The sequence below is a fragment of the Carassius gibelio genome, chromosome A8 (genome assembly GCF_023724105.1).
Source record: "Carassius gibelio isolate Cgi1373 ecotype wild population from Czech Republic chromosome A8, carGib1.2-hapl.c, whole genome shotgun sequence".
NCBI classification, from domain to species: domain Eukaryota; kingdom Metazoa; phylum Chordata; class Actinopteri; order Cypriniformes; family Cyprinidae; genus Carassius; species Carassius gibelio.
The window spans coordinates 1,632,147-1,654,070 of record NC_068378.1 but is presented as its reverse complement, the minus strand read 5'-3'; the positions used below and the strand labels follow the sequence as shown (position 1 = coordinate 1,654,070).

The 21,924-nt window shown below is 39.0% G+C and overlaps 1 protein-coding gene across 1 annotated transcript in view; it reads left to right on the top strand.

Annotated features, from left to right (window-relative positions):
• The window catches only part of LOC128019183 (gamma-aminobutyric acid receptor subunit delta), a 60,420-nt gene extending 44,385 nt beyond the window's left edge, over positions 1-16,035 (top strand). The window contains exons 5-9 of the mRNA XM_052605275.1: positions 6,039-6,121; positions 6,533-6,670; positions 6,849-7,004; positions 7,545-7,753; positions 14,738-16,035. Coding sequence (XP_052461235.1) covers positions 6,039-6,121; positions 6,533-6,670; positions 6,849-7,004; positions 7,545-7,753; positions 14,738-15,043 — 892 coding nt within the window. The 3' untranslated portion in view covers positions 15,044-16,035. The remainder of the gene's footprint in view (positions 1-6,038; positions 6,122-6,532; positions 6,671-6,848; positions 7,005-7,544; positions 7,754-14,737) is intronic.
• Positions 16,036-21,924: the final 5,889 nt, after the last annotated feature.

The following is a 21,924-nucleotide window of genomic DNA, read 5'->3' as shown; positions in this document are numbered from 1 at the left end:
TCTGGGGATCGGCCCTTGGATGAAATCCCCTGGTTCTGAGCCACAACTAAAACGATCTCATGTGCTGGAGGCCCAAAGGTATCACTGTGGATGCAGCTGCCATGAGATCTAAAACCTTCTGAAAGTGATGAGCAGTGACTTTCTGGCCTAGCTTGATGTTCTTTAGGGTGTATAGAATGGATTTGACATGTGCAGGAGACAGCTGCTGCATTACGATCGAGTCCCATACCACTGCCAAATACGTTGTCCTCTGAGCTGGTGAGAGAACACTTTTCTTGGCGTTGAGTCTCAACCCCAGAGATTCGAGATTAGCTAGAATGACATACCGATGTCAAAGCGCTAGCTCCTGATACTGAGCCAGAATCAGCCAGTCATCTATATAGTTCAAAATGCGGATGCCCTGGAGTCGTAGAGGAGCCAGAGCTGCATCCATGCATTTCGTATATGTGTGGGATGACAAAGCTAGGCCCAATGGAAGAACCCGATACTGGTAACCTTCGCCCCTGAAATGAACCTCAGGAACTCCATGGGTTGTGACAAGATCTCGATGTGAAAATACGTGTCCTTGAGATCGATAGTCACGAACCAATCACCTGACTGGATCTGAGACACAATCATCTTGATTGTCAGCATTTTGAACTTATGTTCTGAGGTAGCGGTTCAACCCGTGAAGATCTAAAATTGGACGCAACCCTCCATCTTTCTTGGGAACAAGAAAATACCGGCTGTAATAGCCTGACTGTCTGTCTGGCAGGGAACCTGTTCTATGGCCCCTTTGTCCAGTTGAGTTTGCAATTCCTGTGTCAACAAATGCACTCGTTCCAGTTTCACAGAAGTGGAGACCATGCCGTTGAAACGCGGAGGATGATACACAAACTGAATCCTGTAGCCTTTCACCGGTATTGTTTCATGTTGAAATATATAAATTAACATCACATACCTAGCATTTTCAAAGTGTATATTATTTATGTGCTCTGAAGGACATGCATTTTTTAAAGAGACTCATGACAGTGTGTTATAGAAAATAAAAAATAAATTATATATATATATATATATTTCTATGTTTTGGTTACGAAAAAGGTTCTGGTGCGACACGTGACCAATCGCTGTGAGCAGCATTCCACCATTGTTCTGACGATTCTGCATTTCCCTTAAAGGATGTCACAGAGCAAATAACATAAACACCTCTTTAATTACTGAGCACATTGATTCCAATGACGCGCATTTATTTCACAGTCGCACTGCGCTGGGTTACGTCTTTAACTACTGAAGACATTGTTTCCTTCAACTGTACGCCCACTCTCGCCTTTGATAACTGTACATGTCGTTTTGTCTGACTGTACATGTACCAGCAGCGCACACCACCTGTCGCCACTAAATTACATTATATTTGTCCCATATTGTAATTAATTTACATACTGACTTCAACTTGGACCACTAAATAAAAACACTGCTATTGTTATGTTAGTATGAGGGATAGATTATTTAGTGTACAGGTCATTTCAAGAGTGATAAACAAAGTGATAGAAAATATTGATTTTCATGCATTTTAAATGTTGAAATATGTGGAAATCACTCATTGCATCACACCATCTCCAGACTGCATTATTATTTGCAAAATAAGGGTTTTATGGAGTGTGTGTATACATGGTTATAAGTACAACAGTTTATGGTTCATTAATTTAGGGAAATTAACAACTGTCTCAACCCTGAAGGGACTATTTGGCCAACCAGCTTATTCCTGCTTGAAAAGCGAAATGTTACTGATAGTGTAAAAAACATCAACTTTGAAGCACATGCTGATTGATAGACTAGCATTACGTGACATTACTTACTACCTTTCAGCAACACTACATTAAAGAAGGTAAAAAAGTAAAATAAATAAATAAATAAAAAAATAGTTCATTTAAATGGAACCAGAACCAGAACCAGAACATTTCTAACAATACCCAACCCTATTTATGAAGTCAAGTCACCTTTATTTATATAGCACTTTAAACAAAAAGGTTTGTGTCAAAGGAACTGAACAACATTAATTAGGAAAACAGTGTCAATAATGCAAAATGACAGTTAAAGGCAGTTCATCATTGAATTCAGTGATGTCACCATTCAGCTCATTTCAGTTTAAATAGTATCTGTGCAATCATTGCAATTAAGTCATCAATATCGCTGTAAATGAAAGATCCATATACTGTAATATATGTTGCATTTTGACATCGTCAACCTTTAAATTAAGTTGACAGTAAGTAATAAACAGTATTGAGCATTGAGTAGTTGAGTACTGTGTATTTTTCCTTACCACTATTTTTGAGTAATTGTTTAATTATTTTAATGGAACCGGAATCGGAATTGGAACCTGAGCCATTAGGTGGAACCAGAACCGGAAGCTTAAAATTTCTGACTATTCCCAACCCTACTCATGTTTATGATCTCTGCTGGATCAAGCCACTGCATTCTTTTTTTCTGAGGTAATCCAAATCTTATGCCTCTCGGCACATCTTCTCGGGGTGAATTATGTACTGGTATTATTCCTCTCAGCGCAAAGTGGACAGTAAAATAAAAAAAACTTGATAAACACTCTCACTGCTTGTTTGCTGTTATGTGGGCATTTACACGCCGTGAGCTTCACATTGTCTATTGTAATATCAATAGTGCACTCAGAGCATCGGTGTGGTCGCATTGGATATAATGATGGGAGACGTGAAAGACTGGAGATTGCGTTTTTTTTCATGTGGATTACTTTATCACAGAATATTTGTTTTCGTTAAGAGCTTATTTTAAATGTAGACATTTCAAGCTTTCTATATATATATATATATATATATATATATATATATATTAGGGCCGGGACTTTAACGCGTTAATTGAGATTAATTAATTACACAAAAAATAATGCGTTAACTAAGATTAATTTATTACAGAAAAAAAATTCCCGCATTTTTAATAACTTAATTTTGCACCGCGGAACGTTTCTCACTGGATGAGTTTCGGTGGGACCGATTATACTGGAGCACCAACTAGCGTTCGCATATCACCGCAGCAGCACATCGAGCCTCAAGTATCACCCCTATGGTATCACCTAAACGCAAAACATATAGCAGCTAGCGTGGACTTTACATTTTATGTTGAACTATGTATTATGTTGTTGGTGCAACAGTTTATGTTGAACTCTTTATTGTTTTGGCCAAGGTTGTTGAGAGTTGGACTTAGTATGTTATGGCCTCTGAAGCAACAGAGAGATGTTTTCTAATAGTCAGTGTTTCCAATGTTCTGAATGTAATTGACAGTATTGTGTTTTACTTAAAAAAAAACACTTTACAAAAGGTTTCAAGACCTATAAGCTTCCTGAATTTCTGAAATGTACTATTTCTAAATTGTTTCTAAATATGCTATTGCTACACTTCATGGCAAAAATTGCACTGGTCTGCTAGACTTGGTTGAACAAAAATAAACAATATTTTGTTGCTTAAGCTTATGTATTCAGTCATTATTCAACGGTATACTATAAATCCATGTGAAAATAAATTACTTCTCAGGTCAAATATTTATATGCGATTAAAATGCGATTAATTTCGATTAATTAATTACAAAGCCTCTGATTAATTAGATAAATTTTTTTAATCGAGCCCCGGCCCTAATATATATATATATATATATATATATATATATATATATATATATATAATGTCTATTTGTTGAGTATTTGCTGAGTTACATTTCATTTAAATTACACTTTTCTAAATGAAGATCACGCAGAACCAAGGCAGCAGGCAATGCACCCTGTTTGTTTTCTTCATGTTAAAAATGCACAAAGTTTTGTTGTTATTATTGTGTGTATACAAATAAAAGTAGAGCCTTTACAGATTTGATTGAAGTATTGCTCTTATCTGTACAATCTAAATTGAAAGTGTAATTTAAGATATTTTCAGGGTTATCAGGAGAAGATGCCACAAAATGTGTATCCGCGTTGATCGACTCCAGAGTGTTAAGCAGGTCCTGTAAAGGCTACATTAGCATCATCTGTACCTAAAGCTGGAGAAGTGTGAGTTCCATTGCTCCACTGTGCAGTTCCTTGGCTACATCATTGGCCCGGAGAGAATTCAGATGGACCAGGGGAAGGTCACAGCCATCACAGAGTGGCCCATTCCCCAGTCTGTAAAGGAGCTTCAGAGATTCCTAGGATTAGCTCATTTCTATAGGCGCTTCATCAAGGATTTCAGTTGACCACCATGCTCCGAGGAAAGCCAAAGTCCCTGTCCTTGAACTCCAACGCCCACAAATCCTTCAAGAAACTCAAGACTGCATTCAGCATGGCTCCCATCCTTCATCATCCTTATCCCCATGTACCCTTTGTGGTGGAAGTGGACATCTCCACCACTGAATTCAGAGCCGTGCTGTCCCAGCAATTCAGTGAGCCTCCACTCCTCCAGCCTTGCACATACTATTCCAAGAAACTAACCACAACAGAGCTGATATTGATATTGGGAATAGGGAGTTGCTGGCCATTAAACTAGCCCGAGATAAGTGGCGGAGGCAGCTTACCATTCGTTGTGGGTCACAGTAAGCCTGTCCTCCGGCTATCATCCACAGACGAATGGACAGACTGAGCCGAAGATCCAGGAACTCAGATGTTACCTCCGGGCATAGTGCCAAGAAGATCAATACAGCTGGAGCCGCTTCCTCCCTTGGGCCGGGTATGCACAGATCTCCCTTCAACAGAAAACCATAGGCCTCACGCTCTTCCAGTGCATAGTCGGCTACCAGCCCCTGCTCTTTCCGTGGATAGGAGAGCCATCTGAGGTTTCAGTAGATTACTAGTTCTGAGCGAGTTAGAGAGTGTGGGACTCAGCTCATGTCCATCTCCAATGTGCACTACAGAGAAACAAGACCTTCACAGATGCCTGCCGTGATTTCTACTCCCTCATATCATCCAGGAGACAAGGTATGGCTGTCCAGCCAGGATCTGCCCCTCTGTCTGCCCAGTAGAAAGTTGAGTCCCCACTACATTGGTCTGTTCATGATTCAGAGGCAGATAAATAAGGTTACGTACAAGCTCCAATTTTGTACTACATTGTTCACAAAGTTGTACTACATTGTTCCTGGTTCCAATATCTGACTATACTGCAAAGAACACCATCATCATCTTTCAGCTAAGACCCACTGAACTGTTTCAATATCCTAGATTCTTACCTCATATGCCTCCAAATCTGTAAATATATCACCCTGTTATTTCAGTTACCTGTTGTCTCTGGCTCGATTTGTGACATACATGTGGTAGGGAGCAGTTTAGAATTTGCTTTAGAACCAACTAACATTTTGAAAATACGAATATTTTCATGAATTCTAAAGTTGATGTCAGAATGGCTTTACAGACAATTTACACAAAAACTTGTTCTTCTTGTGTTTCATGAATGAGACACCCATAGAGTGTAGGTGATTTTATAGCTTGGAAAAAGGTGGATTCAAACCTGCGTCGATTGTGTCAAGAGACAAGTCTGAAAGTCTTCTGTTCTACTGCCAACACCACTTGATGTTTCAATGGTGTTTTTTTTATTTTTATCTTGAGTGTCCCATACATTTATTTGAATTTATGTTTCAATGTTTTAAAACAGTTTTTAAATCTTGAGTGTCCCAAACAAACAGACAGACAGAGCTAGTGTGAATAGCATTTGCCAACAAGCACACTATTTACACGGTGTAAAGACACTATGAAGAAAAAAGTCTTCCCCTTGCTTAGGCCCCAAGTGCTCATGGGCTTCTGGGCCCATGCCCGTAATGCCCAGTGGATAATCCGGCATTGCATATACTTAAATAAATGCCACCATTGACCAATGACATATTTCTGAGAGCTGTGTAAAGCAACAAAATGATGCCGACAGTATGGAAAAATATGTTAAAAATAAGTAAAAAAATAAAACATTATTTTAAAAGAATCAGAATTCATTTTCCATGTCTTAATACATGATCACAGAGAGTTTGTTTTCTTCTCTGTGACCTGCTCAATGTTAAAAATTTAATCATGGTGGTTTCCTTTTCAGAATTACTTCTACAACTGCATGCGACATGGACCTCACAAAATACCCCATGGATGAACAGGAATGCATGCTAGACTTGGAAAGCTGTGAGTAAAGGGAAAACATTTATCTGGGATCTCTCCTTCACATTTACAGTGTTTCAACTTCATGAGCTCCAAAATAATTCGTGCACAAAAAAAAAACAAACCATGATAATAATGCATGTGACTTTATTTTAAAAACCATATATTTTCTAGTGTTTTAAATTTTTATTTTTTATTTTTTTATTATCTAATTAATTAATTTTTTTGCTTCTCTTATCATGACACTAACACTTCTCCGTCTTTTGAATTGCCTTATTTCTTATATTCTTACATATTCCTTACTTTTGTTCCTTAAATATGTTCTTGTATGAACGTAACATTATGAGAGCAATATGTTTGAGTGACAAATAGAAATGTCATATGAAGCTGAAGGCAAACCAAGATGTTTTCTTTTTCCTGTTGGTGGTTTTGCAGATGGCTACTCTTCAGAAGACATTGTGTATCACTGGTCAGAGAGTCAGAAAGACATCCATGGGCTGGACAAATTGGAGCTGTCCCAGTTCACCATTACAGATTATCGCTTTGTCACGGAGCTGATGAACTTTAAATCTGGTGAGGCTTTTCATCAACACTGTCCTATATATCTGATATAACTAAATTCTGCCAAAACCTTAATTGCTAATGCTGCAGCAACGGTTGTTGTCATTTTTAATTACTATTTTTTTTTCAGTATTTAACTGAAAAACTGCATTACATATTTTCAAGCCACATATTGTCATTCTTGAAACAGCAGGGAGATTTCCACGTCTCAGCTTAAGATTTCAACTAAGGCGTAACCGAGGCGTATACATCATCCAGTCCTACATGCCCTCCATCTTACTGGTTGCCATGTCATGGGTTTCATTCTGGATCAGCCAATCAGCTGTGCCAGCAAGAGTGACTTTAGGTCTGTATTTCAGTGTTAATCGTGTTAATTTCAGAAAACTTAAAGTTTATAAAATGTACATTTCATCATATATATTTTAATATTCTCCATAACTAGTATAAAAAAAAGTTACATTTGTATATTTGAAATATATATATATATATATCAATAGGTAAACATTTTATTTTGAAAGTCCTCTTTAGACATTGCAACTGTTAGCAATTTTGCAACTACAAGTCAACTACCAGTCAGTCATTACAGTATTAGTAGATATATTATTGTAACTTTTTTAGTGCATCTCAACTAATTCTACTTACCCTAACCTAACAGTTTACTAATACTCAAATGAGTCAGTTGGCATGTACAGTAGCTGCAAATTAATGATAATTTGTTTATATGAAGTTGCAAATTGACTTATAAATGTCTTAAGTGGTCTAATGTGTTCATTGAAATAAATTCAAACCAGTTATGAGTAATAATTTGAACATTCAAAACTAATTTTACACACGCTAATTAACCTGATAAGTCAAATGAATATTTTCATGTGTCCATTAACCTTAGGAATCACAACAGTACTCACCATGACAACACTGATGGTCAGTGCTCGTTCATCGTTGCCCCGGGCTTCTGCCATCAAAGCTCTGGATGTGTATTTCTGGATCTGCTACGTCTTTGTGTTTGCTGCCTTGATCGAATATGCTTTTGCTCACTATAATGCAGACTACAGCAAGAAGGAGAAAGCCAAAGTCAAGACGAATAAGAGTGCAGAGGTAACATCAGAAGATTTATTTTGCTTAGAAGGGTAAAAATGCTTGCTATAACTGACCCGTCTCAGGATACAAAGTCTCAAGCATTTTATATTCTCTCAAGTAGGGTGAATTCAGGTAAAGTGGGCCATTTAAAATTTTACTGTTCTCAGTGATTTTATACTTTGAGAGCATAACAATGGTTTTTAATTAAAGGGACACTTTTAAGAAATTATTTTTTTGGCTGATGATCTGGAGTGGATTCATGGATTAGAGAGGACTCTGGAGAAGATTTATGGACTGGAGTGGGTTCTGGAGTGGATTCATCGACTGGAGTGAGCTCTGCAGCAGACTCATAGAATGAAGCGGGCTCTGGATTGGATTCATGGACTGGAGCAGGCTCTGTAGCAGACTCATGGACTGAAGTGGGCTTTGGAGTGGATTTATGGACTGGAGTGGGCTCTGGAGCGAACTCATGGACTGAAAGTGGGCTCTGGAGCAGTTTCATGGACTAGATCGGGCTCTTGAGCAGATTCATGGACTGGAGTGCATCATGTAGTCCAAATACAATATATGGCACCACCATCATGGGCAGTACATCTGACTGAGGGAGGACCTCCGGCTTGGACAGCACTGAGGCCACAGGGTTTAAGAGTGTCAAGGTCACCAGGGTCACATTTGTGGATCTGTTACACTGGCCATTAATCTTATTTGTCTTTATGGCCATTTGACCATAGGCTCTGGCATGACTGCCATGATGGGTTGATACTCTGGAGTGGCAGCCACATTGGGTTCGAGGCTCTGGCTTGGTAGGTAAGATGTGACGGGTACCATGGAATTGCAGGGCCACTCATCTGTAATTCTCACAGTAAATGATGAGTCACACAACAACAAAGCATAGCCTACTCTGCTATGGGTGGGGGGTGGTTTAATGCTATTTAATGCTTTCCAGGTTACACTGTTTAAGTGTTGGATTCTCATGCTTTACATGGCCAAAGTTTCCAAAAATTATTTGAATGTAGGAGTATTTCTATGCCAGATATTTTTCTTCGGGGTTCATATAAGTTTCTGAAAGTTTTTTTTTTTTTTTGAGGATGGCCCTCAATAGTGGTGGACAGCAGTTGACTGGAAAGCTGCATTTTGATTTGATCAGGCTTTGTGGACAACAAATAATGCCTTTTGACTTCAGATTAAACAACACTTACTCTTTTCGAGAGGGGGGTAACATAAACAGTGAAATGCTTTGTTTTTCCCTTGAGGGTATAATTTGTGGAAGGCTGGACTAGGACAGATGAAAGATGAAAAGATTCTCTTCAACACAAAGAAGTTTTCCTAAGCAGATGTATTCTTGAAGTTGTTGTCAAGCTGCTAGGATAAGTTTTAATGAGAAACAAGTAAGTTCTGTAAAATGTAGATATTGCGAAGTTTGGAAACAGCAACAACGACCACAAGCTTAGTGACCAATATCTTCTCCAACAACTTCAGATCCTTCTTTTCAGCGGAGCTTCTCCTGCATGTTCAAGGTGGTCCAGATCTTCTGTAAAGACTTCTGAACCTTCACCTTCAAGGCTCCTCCATTTGCATGTTTCCAGACTAAGGACCTTCTCTGTGCTCAGGAGTTCATCGTTCACTAGTGTTTCTTGTTCAAGACTGTAAAAACCGATCAGACTCATTTCTTCCCACTGCAGCATGGACCAGGTCAACAAGTGGAAGACGTCACCGCCCAGATGTGGAATGTACTGTAAATATCACTCTTTTTAAACCTCTTTCTAGAGACCATTGGGATTAGTGTCTGTTTACGGTAATCTAATTTGCATTAGATTTTATATAGCTGTTAAAAACAAATAATCCCTCATTTTATCTGTTGAATTTAGAATAAGGTTTACCTCATTACTTCCAGGAAACTTCATAGCATAACTTTGTCACAATGATTGATCACGAGATCCAAGTGCAAGGTAAAAATGGTTTATTTGTAACTCAGATAACCAGCAATGGCATAATCCCAGATGAATCATGTCCAGATCGCTCAAGATGCATTAACTCTAACCCAGCTCAGGAATCCCAGGCGGGTAAGGAATAAGGTCCAGAGAATCCCAACTAGAGGGACAGGAACTCGACTAGACAAGAGAGACAGACGAGAAATCAAAGAAAAAAACAACAAGAAAAGGATGCCAGCCAAACTTAAAGGCAGCACAAATGAGTTGCAGCTGGTGCTCATTACCGCAGCTGCTGCTAGTTAACAGACACACAGAATCAGTGGTGAGGTGGTGGACCGGGACCAGCAGATTAATGGGTGAATGAAAAACGGGCTTTAATTTAGATACATGGAACACCGGATGAATTCTCCTGTACGCCGGAAGGAGTTTGAGGCGGACTGCCACCGGACTAATAACTTTGGTGACAATAAATGGGTCAATAAATGTGGGCGCAAGCTTATTACTGACGGATCAGAGAGGAATATTCTTTGATGAAAGCCACACTTTTTGACCTATGATGTAGACGGGAGGTTTTGACTGGTGGCGATCGGCCTGAACCTTGGTGCGCGCCCCCACCCGGAGCAGATTCAATCTGGTCCTGTCCCAGGTGTGTCGGCACCGCTGGATAAATGCGTGGGCAGAGGGAACCAAGACTTCAGATTCCAATTCTGAAAAAAGATGTGGCTGGTACCCTTAACTACACTGAAAAGGAGATAGACCCGTAGCTGAAACTGGTAACGAGTTATGTGCATACTGAAACCATGAGAGCTGCTGGCTCCAAGAGGAGGGGTTCTGAGAAACCAAACATCGCATCACTCATTCTAGATCTTGGTTGGCCCTCTCCATCTGACCATTACTCTGAGGATGAAATCCAGAAGAAAGACTTACAGTCGCCCCCAGTAATTTACAAAATTCTTTCCAAAATTTGGAAACAAACTGAGGCCCCCTGTTAAAGACCACGTCCATCGGGAGGCCATGCAAGTGATAAACGTGATCTATGACAGCAACCACTGTTTCTCTGACAGAAGGTAATTTAGGCAGAGGAATGAAATGAGTTGCCTTCGAGAACCGGTCCACAACGGTCAAAACCACCATATTTTCCTGTGAGGGAGGGAGACCCGAAAGTAAATCTAGTGAAATGTGGGACCAGGGTCTCAAAGGAACTAACAACGGCTGAAGGAGTCCAGCAGGGTGTCGATTGGAAGACTTCAAAACAGTACAAAGAGCAAGCCAAAACAAACAGACAACTGTCATGGTTCATGGGTCAGTGCCCTCATCTTGGGTCTCTGTCTGATTGTGTACGTATGTTAACTAGCATCAGCTGCGGTAATGAGCACCAGCTGCAACTCATTTGTGCTGCCTTTAAAGGGATAGTTCACCCAAAAATCATAATTACGTTATTAATAACTCACGCTCATGTCGTTCCAAACCAGTAAGACCTCCATTTATCTTCAGAACACGGTTTAAGATATTTTAGATTTAGTCCGAGAGCTCTCTGTCCCTCCATTGAAGCTGTGTGTACGGTATACGGTCCATGTCCAGAAAGGTAAGAAAAACATCAAAGTAGTCTATTGGACATCAGAGGGTCAGTTAGAATATTTTGAAGTATAGAAAATACATTTTGGTCCAAAAATTGCAAAAACTATGACTTTATTCAGCATTGTCTTCTCAGTTTGTCATATCTGGTTCGCGAATAAATCATTCGATGTAACCAGATCTTTTTGAACCAGTTAACCAAATCGAACTGAATCATTTTAAAGGGTTCACGTCTCCAATGTGCATTAATCCACAAATGACTTAAGCTGTTAACTTTTTTAATGTGGCTGACACTCCCTCTTAAAACAAGCCAATATCCAGGATTAATTCAATTTACTCAAACAGTACACTGAATGAACTGTTGTGAAGAGAGAACTGAAGATGAACACAGAGCCGAGCCAGATAATGACTCATTCACGAGTCAAGAACCGTTTCTGTCAGACGCATCTGATTCGGGAACAGAGGAGCTGTATGTGTGATTCGGTGTGAAGCAGACCGACACACAGAGTGTCTGAACCGAACTGATTCTTTAAGTGATTGATTCTGAACTGATTCCGTGCTAATGTTATGAGCCCAGGTAAACCGAAGGCTTGCAATCATTGCCCATTTCCCATGACATCATTACGTTGAGTGCAAAAGAACCGGTGAACCGTTTTCTTCAACCGATTTATTGAATCGAACTGTCCGAAAGAACTACTGGTGATCTCGTTGCAACCGGTTCTTGACTCGTGAACGAGTAATTATCTGTCTCGGCTCGGTGTTCATCTCTCTCTTCACATCAGTTCAGTCAGTATACCGTTTGAGTACATGAATTACTCCTGGATATTGGTTGGTTTTAACTCAAGAGGGAGTGTCAGCCAAATTTAAAAAGGTAACCGCTCAAGTCATTTATGGATTAATGCGTATTGGAGACGCAAACTGTTTAAAATGATTTGATTCGATTTGGTGAACTGGTTCGAAAAGATCCAGTTACATCAAGTGATTCGATCACAAACCGGATATGACAAACTGCTTTGATTTTAACTCTCACAACAGACAAGGAAGAGAAGACAATGCTGAATAAATCATAGATTTTGCCATTTTTTGACCAAAATGTATTTTTGATGCTTCAAAATATTCTACCTGACCCTCTGATGTCACATGGACTACTTTGATGATGTTTTTCTTACCTTTCTGGACATGGACAGTATACTGTACACACAGTTTTAATGGAGGGACTAAGATCTCTCGTACTAAATCTAAAATATCTTAAATTGTGTTCCGAAGATAAATGGAGGTCTTACTGGTTTGGAGTTATTAATGACATAATTATAATTTTTGGGTGAACTATCCCTTTAAGTTTGACAGGCATCCTGTTCGTGTTGTATCGTTCTGTCACAATGATCAAGTCACGGGATCCAAGTGCAAGGTAAAAAATGTTTTTTTTTTTGTAACTCCGATACCCAGCAATGAGAACGTAGGAAGACAATGGCATAATCCCAGATGAATCATGTCCAGATCGCTCAAGCCGCAGTAACTCAAACCCAGCTCAGGACTCCCAGGCGGGTAAGGAATATTGTCCAGAGAATCCCAACTGGAGGGACAGGAGCACGACTAGACAAGAGAGACAGACGAGAAATCAACGAACCAACAACACGAACAGGATGCCAGCCAAACTTAAAGGCAGCACAAATGAGTTGCAGCTGGTGCTCATTACCGCAGCTGCTGCTAGTTAACAGACACACAGAATCAGACAGAGACACAAGATGAGCGCACTGACCCATGAACCATGACAAACTTAGGATACAGAATCAGAGATAGCCCACGTTACCTGAAAAGTCCAGAGTGCATTATCTCACAATGTTTATTGTTATGTATGTTCAAAATAAACCTGAATCCAAATGAAAATATTACTGCTGAACCTTAAACTTCACAAAGTTAATAAAGAAATGGAAAACATTTCAGTATCTAAAATACAAGTTTCAATTACAAGCCCACTTTATCTGAATATATATATTATATATATATATATATATATATATATATATATATATAAAATGTTTGGAAATGTAAAGTGATATTTACTTCAGCAAAAGATATGTAACTGACTTAATGTCACATGTATGATCTGGTTTGGTTTTCTATGTATCCGTTTTTCTGCCTAGTTGGTTTCCATGGTTTTTGATTAATTAGCTCCACACCTGTTTCTGTTCTTCTTGATTACACTCTCAGTATTTAAAGCCTGTGCTCTTCATTGTTCCTTTGTCCGCTATTGAGGTTTCTTCATTTAGATTTGTGTTTGCCCATTCTCTCCTGCGAATTATTAAAATAACTGTTTTGGTTAGATTTCTTCGTTGTGCACTTTGTTTTGCACACCACACCGTGACACTTAAAACCAATTTTTTTGGTGTTGAAAATATTAGTGGGCTAAGACACTTGCATAGTACTGTATATACACTCACTGGCCATTTTATTAGATACACCTTGTTAGTACTGGGTTGGACCCCCTTTTGCCTTCAGAACAGCCTTAATTCTTCATGGCATAGATTCAAGAAGGCATTGGAAACATTCCTCATAGATTTAGGTCAATATTGACATGATAGCATCACGTAGTTGCTGCAAATTTGTCGGCTTCCCATCCACATCGTGCATTATCCTGTTAGAAGTAGCCATCTGAAGATGGGTATGGTGTAGTCATAAAGGAATGGACATGATCAGCAACAATACATAGGTAAGCTGTGGCCTCTAAACAATGCTCAGTTGGTACTAAGCAGACCAAAGTGTACAAAGGAAATATCCCCCACATCATTCAATGTGTGCATTCAAAGATGGTATTCTGCATACCTTGGTTGTAACGAATGGTTATTTGAGTCACTGTTGCCTTTCTACCATCTCTGATCAGTCTGCTCATTCCCCTCTGACATCAACAAGGCATTTTCGTCCACACAACTTCTACTCACTGGATATTTTCTCTCTTTTGGACCATTTTCTGTAAACCCTAGAGATGGCTGTGCATGAAAATCCCAGTAGATCCATTTTTAAAATACTCAGACCATCCCGTCTGGCACCAACAACCATTCCCCATTCAAAGTCACTTAAATCCCCTTTCTTCCCAATTCTGATGCTCGGTTTGAAGTCATCTTCACCACATCTAGATAAGTTGCTTCCATGTGATTGGCTGATTAGCAATTTTTGTTACCAAGCAATTGAACAGGTGTACCTAATAAAGTGGCCAGTGAGAGAGAGTGTGTGTCTGTGTGTGTGTGTGTGTGTGTATGTATATATATATATATATATATATATATATATATATATATATATATATATATATATTTATTTATTATTATTATTATTATTATTATTATTATTTTGATAGAATGGCACAATATTGATTGAAGCTTTATTCTTTTTTCAGTTTAGAGGAGAATAAAAATTATAATTAATAATAAATCATAAAATAAAATGAGTTACAATAATTAATGACTTTTAATAAACAACTTTTTTTTTTTTTCTTCAGTCCATGGTAAAGAATGGAAAGCAGGCCATGGTTCTATTTTCGCTTTCTGTGGCTGGCATGAACCAGGGTCTCCTAGTCTCAAACAGGCAAAACAGGGCCCAGCGGGCCACTGACCCTCCTGGAGATCTGCATGAAGAGACTCGTGGCACTCAGTCCCGTCGGGCACCAAAAGAAACCAGTGAAAAGAAGAAATGCTGCAAGTGTAAACCTATTGATGCTGATACCATTGATATCTATGCTCGTGCTGTCTTCCCTATTACCTTTGCTGTGGTAAATGTCATCTATTGGGTGGCATACACAATGTAAATTATTATATTATAAAATTTTAAACTCTGCATGTTTCGAGATTCAAGATTTTTATTCGTCACATACACAATTATAGAGCATATATAACCAGCAAATGTGAGTCAGGTCTGCTCCATGGACAGTGCAATTATCAACAGTATATAAATCAATAAACGATGTGACAACGGAACTACACAATTATTATAATATGACAATATCTGGATTATTATTGTTTATCAATATGATGATGTAGTGTAGTATTTTAGAATATGTTAAATGCATTATGTTGAATTCAGTTTTTTGGGATGAAGGGGGGTTTTGTTGCATTTTAGAAAACATAGATACATACCTCTGCATCTGTACAAACTTTGATGCTTTACAATGACATTTCCTTGTAGCCTTCTAAGTACTGGTATGAATGAACTAATGCAGAATGTTTTACTGCTTTATGAATTATTATCTTGTATTCATTCCTACCTTCTTCATATTTAAAACATTCTTCACAGAAAAGGTCAGCATTTTTGTTGCATCGGCAGACATTACTGTAAAAATGGATTCAGTCTTTTTTTTATGGAAAATTACAATATCTGTGTTTTTTTTTTGCAAACTAATATTGTTCTCAAATAAAATTCAGAGCTGGATGAATTATTAATGTAAAATTAGATATTCTTCTGTATGCATTCTCTTACATAGTGTTTATCATAAAGTTTAGCATTCTCCCAGCAACTGGGTTGAAATACAAGCAATGTTGTGGAAACCTTGCCCACAACTAATGATGTTATGCATGAGATTTTGTATCAGTATTGCTGATGAATGTAGTGATGTTATTCTGAGAAGTTTATCCCTTGTTCAATATCTTTTATTTTGGCTTTTCTTTTGTCAGAGGCTGCTCTAATTCTTCTTTTGTTCTGAAGTGCCACATTTGTGCAGCTACAAAATCTGTAATTGTTGTGACAATCAGCACATTGTTTTTTTGTTTTTTGTTTTTGCATTAAAATGAACGTGATTTATTATTTCCTGCTTTTATATATGTGTGTTTGTGTGTATGTATGTATGTGTGTATATATATATATATATATATATATATATATATATATATAAATTAAATTAAGTCTTGAGGGGCCCTTGGCACTAGGTTAATGAAATGACAAAGTGAATAAATAAAACTCTTCTTGTCACCCAAGATGTCGTATAGTGTGGTCTCTGATCCACATTACGACAAATGGAGTTAATTGGTTAACAGATGTTCAGGAGCAGGGGTACGCCCCAAACAATCACCTGACTTCCCGAAACTTCCATATATCAGACAACCTCATAGCCATTCTGTTTCATTCTTTCTGTTGAAGGACAGATGGACTCGCCTGGTCTAGACGGCATTCTGTATGTCAATGGCGTCACTTGAGGATCACCTCTCATTGTCCCGATCGCAGGCTTTTTCCTAGCGGTTGCATTCAGTCGCGCACATTCCAGACCACAAGCGTCCACTCCCAGGATCTTCTCTGGCGGGAATCTGAACTGTTTCCGTGCTCCACCCTCTCCGTCAGTTGGATCTGCCATCATCATTTGTGTGGTTAATGCAGAAATTGAATTCTCACTCTCCTTGTGAGATGCTTCTGAAGTGCTTCCTCAGTGCTTACATTGCACATCTTTTAGAATCCAGAGCTGAAGACCACTGAACCATTGTTTGCCTTCAACACGCACTTAAATCAAGGTATCCAATTAAATTGAGCAGATAACAAATAGTTATTTCAACTATATTCAGTATAAATCTTCTGTCATTCCAAACTTTGATCCCCTTAGCACTTCTGGCAACCCCTAGGAGAGGGGTGCCCAACCCTGCTCCGGGCGATCGACTGTCCTGCAAACACACCTGCCTTTAATTTTTACGTGAGCCTGAATACCTTAATTAGTTGCTTCAGGTGTGTTTGATTAGGACAGTCGATCGCCAGGAGCAGGGTTGGGCACCCCTGCCCTAGGGATTTACTCTCCGTCACAAATGATGTCACAAGAATTCTCCTCCACAGCATCAGACAGCAGCTCCACCTAGCAGCAGACAAGACGTAATTCCACCTGCACTCTGATCTCTCCAAAGATTCTTCTCTTCTCTATGCTCGCAGTTTGCTCATAAAACTCAGCTCACAAACATCCTTTCATCCCAAGATCCATTTACTTCCACCCTTCCTTCAGCCATTTACAGCAATTTGTGTTTATAATAATCTTGTTATAATTCTCAATAGCTACTGAGAAGGGTTATTTGAGGTTATTATCAATTGCTTCTTATTCTACCCTCTCTCTATACCTCCCTATCCCACTCTCTCTCTCTCTACCTTCCTCTCTCCCTCCCTCCTTCACTCCCTAACTCTACCTCCTCCCTCCACAAATACACTCCCAGCCATTTACAGAAATATGGCCCAAACATACAGTATCACACTTCATCTGAGCTAGACAGATGTATTAAGTGTCAGCTACCAGGACTGATGCAACACCCTAAATAGAATTCAGCAGTTAATATGGTTGCTGCTGGGTTGATTCCGAACAGCCTGCAGAGTTCAGTTCCCACAATCCACAATCAAGAGCAGTCTCCACAGTATTATGAAATATATCCCACAGTCATAGCAGCCATCCTTTGGGGATTGAATGGTCTGAATCTACTCATCCACTAAGACTATGCAGCAGAAGTTGAAACTATAAACAAGGGATGATTATGTTTGGCAGTTATGCAAATCATGCATAGGCCCACTTAATCTCTACTCAACAATTCCTTCTCCGAGCAGCTCATACACCAGGACTCCTCAATCTCGTAACCAACTTTTCATCTCATTTCCCATTTCCAGAAATTTAGACTTGGCTCCAGAATAAATATGCATCCCTCCCTGGTCTCACCACAGATCAGACACCAAACATGCTTCTCAAGAAGCCATTATTCATTGCCTTGCTCCAAGCATGATTTCCAGAATACCTCTTCGGCTGGAACTGTCTCAAAGCTTCCTTTGCCATCAACGGACCCACCATCCATTCACAACTTAATATCTTACACTCATTCCTTCCTAAGATCCACATGTGTGTTTTTTTCAAACCTACTTATCAGGGATCAACTATTCCTATGAATAACCACTGGTTATGATTGCCCAACTTTCTATCATTCTCACACATTTGTACTAATAAAGGCTTACGAAAACAAGAACCTGCATTTACCATTGAATGCCTGAACTATTTTGCCTCTGCATCCTCTCCGTATGATCAGGCATTCCAAGCTCACGCTTAGCTCAGCTCTTCCCAATTTAGAGGGTCCTAATTATCTGTCCTAAATACATGATAGAGATGTTACCCCCACCTTGAGTCTCTCTGAGCCATCAATTTCTAGATGCCCTGATCAACCTGACCATCATCCCATTCCCTCTTTCTATTCTTCCCCAAAATTCTGTTCAACTAACAGTTTCATAGCTTGTTTGTGGCTTGGTCCTAGCTAGTGAAATGGCGTTTATTGGTTAAAAGATGTTCAGGAGCAGGGGCATGCCCCAAGCAATCTCCTGACTTCCCGAAACCTCCATATATCGGGCCACCTCATACTGTACTGCTTCCCTCCCTTTCTTGTTCATTCAGCCAACCTTGTGTCACATTCTCAACCTGACCATCATCCCATTCCCTCCACCCCTTCATCCTCTTTCTACTCTTCCCCAACAGTCTGTTCAACTAACAATTTTATAGCTTGTTTGTGGCATGGTCCTAGCTAGTGAATAGGTTTCAAGTCCAGTCACCTTTTTTATATAGCGCTTTAAACAAAAAAAATAAGATTGTGTCAAAGCAACGGAACAACATTCATTAGGAAAACAGTGTGTCATTAATGCAAAATCACAATTAAAGGCAGTTCATCATTGAATTCAGTGATGTCATCATTCATCTCATTTCAGTATCAGTGTCCCCAACTAAGCAAGCCAGAGGCGGCAAGGAACCAAAGCTCCATTGGTGACAGAATGGAGAAAAAAAAACCTTGCGAGAAACCAGGCTCAGTCGGGCAGCCAGTTCTCCTCTGACCAGACGAAACCAGTAGTTCAATTCCAGGCTGCAGCAAAGTCAGATTGTGCAGAATAATCATCTGTTTCCCGTGGTCTTGTCCCAGTAGTTGTCTAAGAAAAGGTCTTTACAGGGGATCTCTCTCTGAGGCTTGTCTAGTTGTCCAGGTCTCCATTGTTTTTCAGAGCTGTAGAGGTCTTTTATAGGTGCTGATCCACCATCTGGTCTGGATATGTACTGGATCCGGGAGACTGCAGTGACCCTCTGATCTGGACACAGACTGGATCTGGTGGCTACGGTGACCTCGGAATAAGAGAGAAACAGACAAATATTAGCGTAGATGCCATTCTTCTAATGATGTAGCAAGTACATAGGGTGTTAATGGAAGTGTTCCCGGTTCCCGGATTTACTCAGTTAATGCAGCCTAAAAATCCTTTAATGGATTTGGATATTAGAAGCGTTTTAGTGTGTTATAAACCAGGTTAAAGAGATAGGTCTTTAATGTAGATTTAAACTGCAAGAGTGTGTCTGCCTCCCGCATAATGTTAGGTATCTTATTTCAGAGTTTAGGTGCTAAATAGGAAAAGGATCTGCCACTCGCAGTTGATTTTTATATTCTAGGTATTATCAAATTGCCTGAGTTTTGACAATGCAGTGGACGTGGAGGACTAAAATGAGATTAATACTCCAACTGAAAAATGCAATGTTTTATATGGTTAAATTTTATTTTGATGGTCTCCTTAATCAATCGACTATAAGCAACTTTGCAACTACATGCCAACTAACTCCCATTACAGTATTAGTATGCTCAAGAATAGTAGAATTTAATAAGTCGATGTACTTGCAAAGAAACTTATAGTCATTTTACCTGTTGGTTGACCATCAAAATAAAGTGTTAGCATGTATTTTCAGTAGCAGATATACTAATAGTCCAATGACCACTAGTTGATATGTAGTTGCAGAGTTACTTATAGACAGCTGTCTAAAGGGTACCATCAAAATAGTCAAACTGTTATTACAATAAAAATTGTTCAAAGCAAATGTGGCATATTACTGTGACGGCTGGTGAAAGGACAGTCCGGAAACAATAGCGAGTTAACAACGTTTAATGAGATGATGAGATATAGTACAAAGACACACAAAGACGATGAGGCGGTAACACTCCAGGGAGACGATAGACGGTGAGAAGTCCAGACGGTGGTGGAGTGTAGGTGAGGAGTCCGGGTCTTAATGGCGTGAGGCAGCAGGAGAGAGTGGCAAAGAAACTGCGGGGAACAGAGCCGAAGGTAAGTGTCCGTGGCTGAGTCATCGTGCGGAGAGTGGATGGGGTTCTGGGGAAACACAGACATCCAAACGCAAACTACACAGAAGCCAGACGGGGGTAAACACAACAACATGAAACAACGATCTCACAAACACAAGACGTGAGACAAGCCATTATATAGGAGATGAGTAATGAGTGGCAGCTGTTGCTGATACAATTAATGGAGACGCCCACAACTAATCAGTGCAGACGCAGAACACACAAGTTCACCACAAAGTGTAAACAACCCGAGATCACGGTTTACCAACCGTGACAATTACACATTCATCTGATCTTATATCTGATCTTTTGGCTGTTTGAGAGAAAACAATTACCATTATTATTTTTATTATTATTATTATTACTTCTTATAAGTGGCCTTTGACTGCTTTAAGTAAAGTATCAACAGAAAAATGGCAAGAAATGAGACTTAACACATTATAACTATGATAAATATAATCCATTGTAAATGTGGATGCAACATGTGCCTTGTGTTATATATCAGCATTCTCTTAAAAACCATAACCACAAATAAGTAAATATTATAATATATTAAAACTTTTCTTATGAACATTCATGAAATGATACAACATATTATACGTTTTTTTTATTTTTTATAATGCATTATGTATTCATTATAATGCCTTAAGAATACTCTTATAATGTATTATAAATACAGGCTTCATAGAAAGCGTTACTGAAATTACTCGTCATCAAGTTTTTTATATCACCTATGCATTCTGTTAGTTTTTCAAATACTATAGTACTATAATACGTTATAAATCCTGACTGGAAATCCTCACATATACCATTTTTCTCTAAAAAGGATTATAATTGTGAGTATACTACCTTTTCTAGTATCTTGGACAGAAAAGAGAGATTCAAGATTGGTCTATAATTAACTAGTTCTTTGGGATCAAGTTGTTGTTTTTTGATGAGAGGCTTAATAACAGCCAGTTTGAAGGTTTTAGGGGGCATATCCTAATGACAATGAGGAATTAATAATAGTCAGGATCTATGACTTCTGGAAGCACCTCTTTTAGGAGCTTAGATGGAATAGGGTATGACATACATGTTGTTGATTTAGATGATTTAACAAGTTTATACATATCTTCCTCTCCTACAGCACAGAATTAGTGGAACTGGTCCTCAGGGGGTCTATAGTGTACTGTCTGATGCGATACTGTAGCTGACGGCTACATGGTTAGAATTGTATCTCTAATAGTATCGATCATAGAAGTAAAGTAGTTCATAAAGTCATTACTGCTGTGCTGTTGGGAAATGTCAACACTTGTTGATGCTTTATTGTTCATTAATTTAGCCCCTGCATTGAATAAATACCTGGGGTTATGTTTGTTTTCTTCTGAAAGAGATGAAAAGTAATCAAATCTAGCAGTTTTTTAATGTTTTTCTGTGGGATAGGTTACTTTCCCGCCAAGCAATATGAAATACCTCTGGTTTTGTTTTCCTCCAGCTGCGCTCCATTTGCCAGACTGCTCACTTTAGTGAGTGTGCTCATTATACCACGGTGTCAGACTGTTTTCCTTAACCTTTCTTAAGTGTACAGGAGCAACTGCATTTAAAA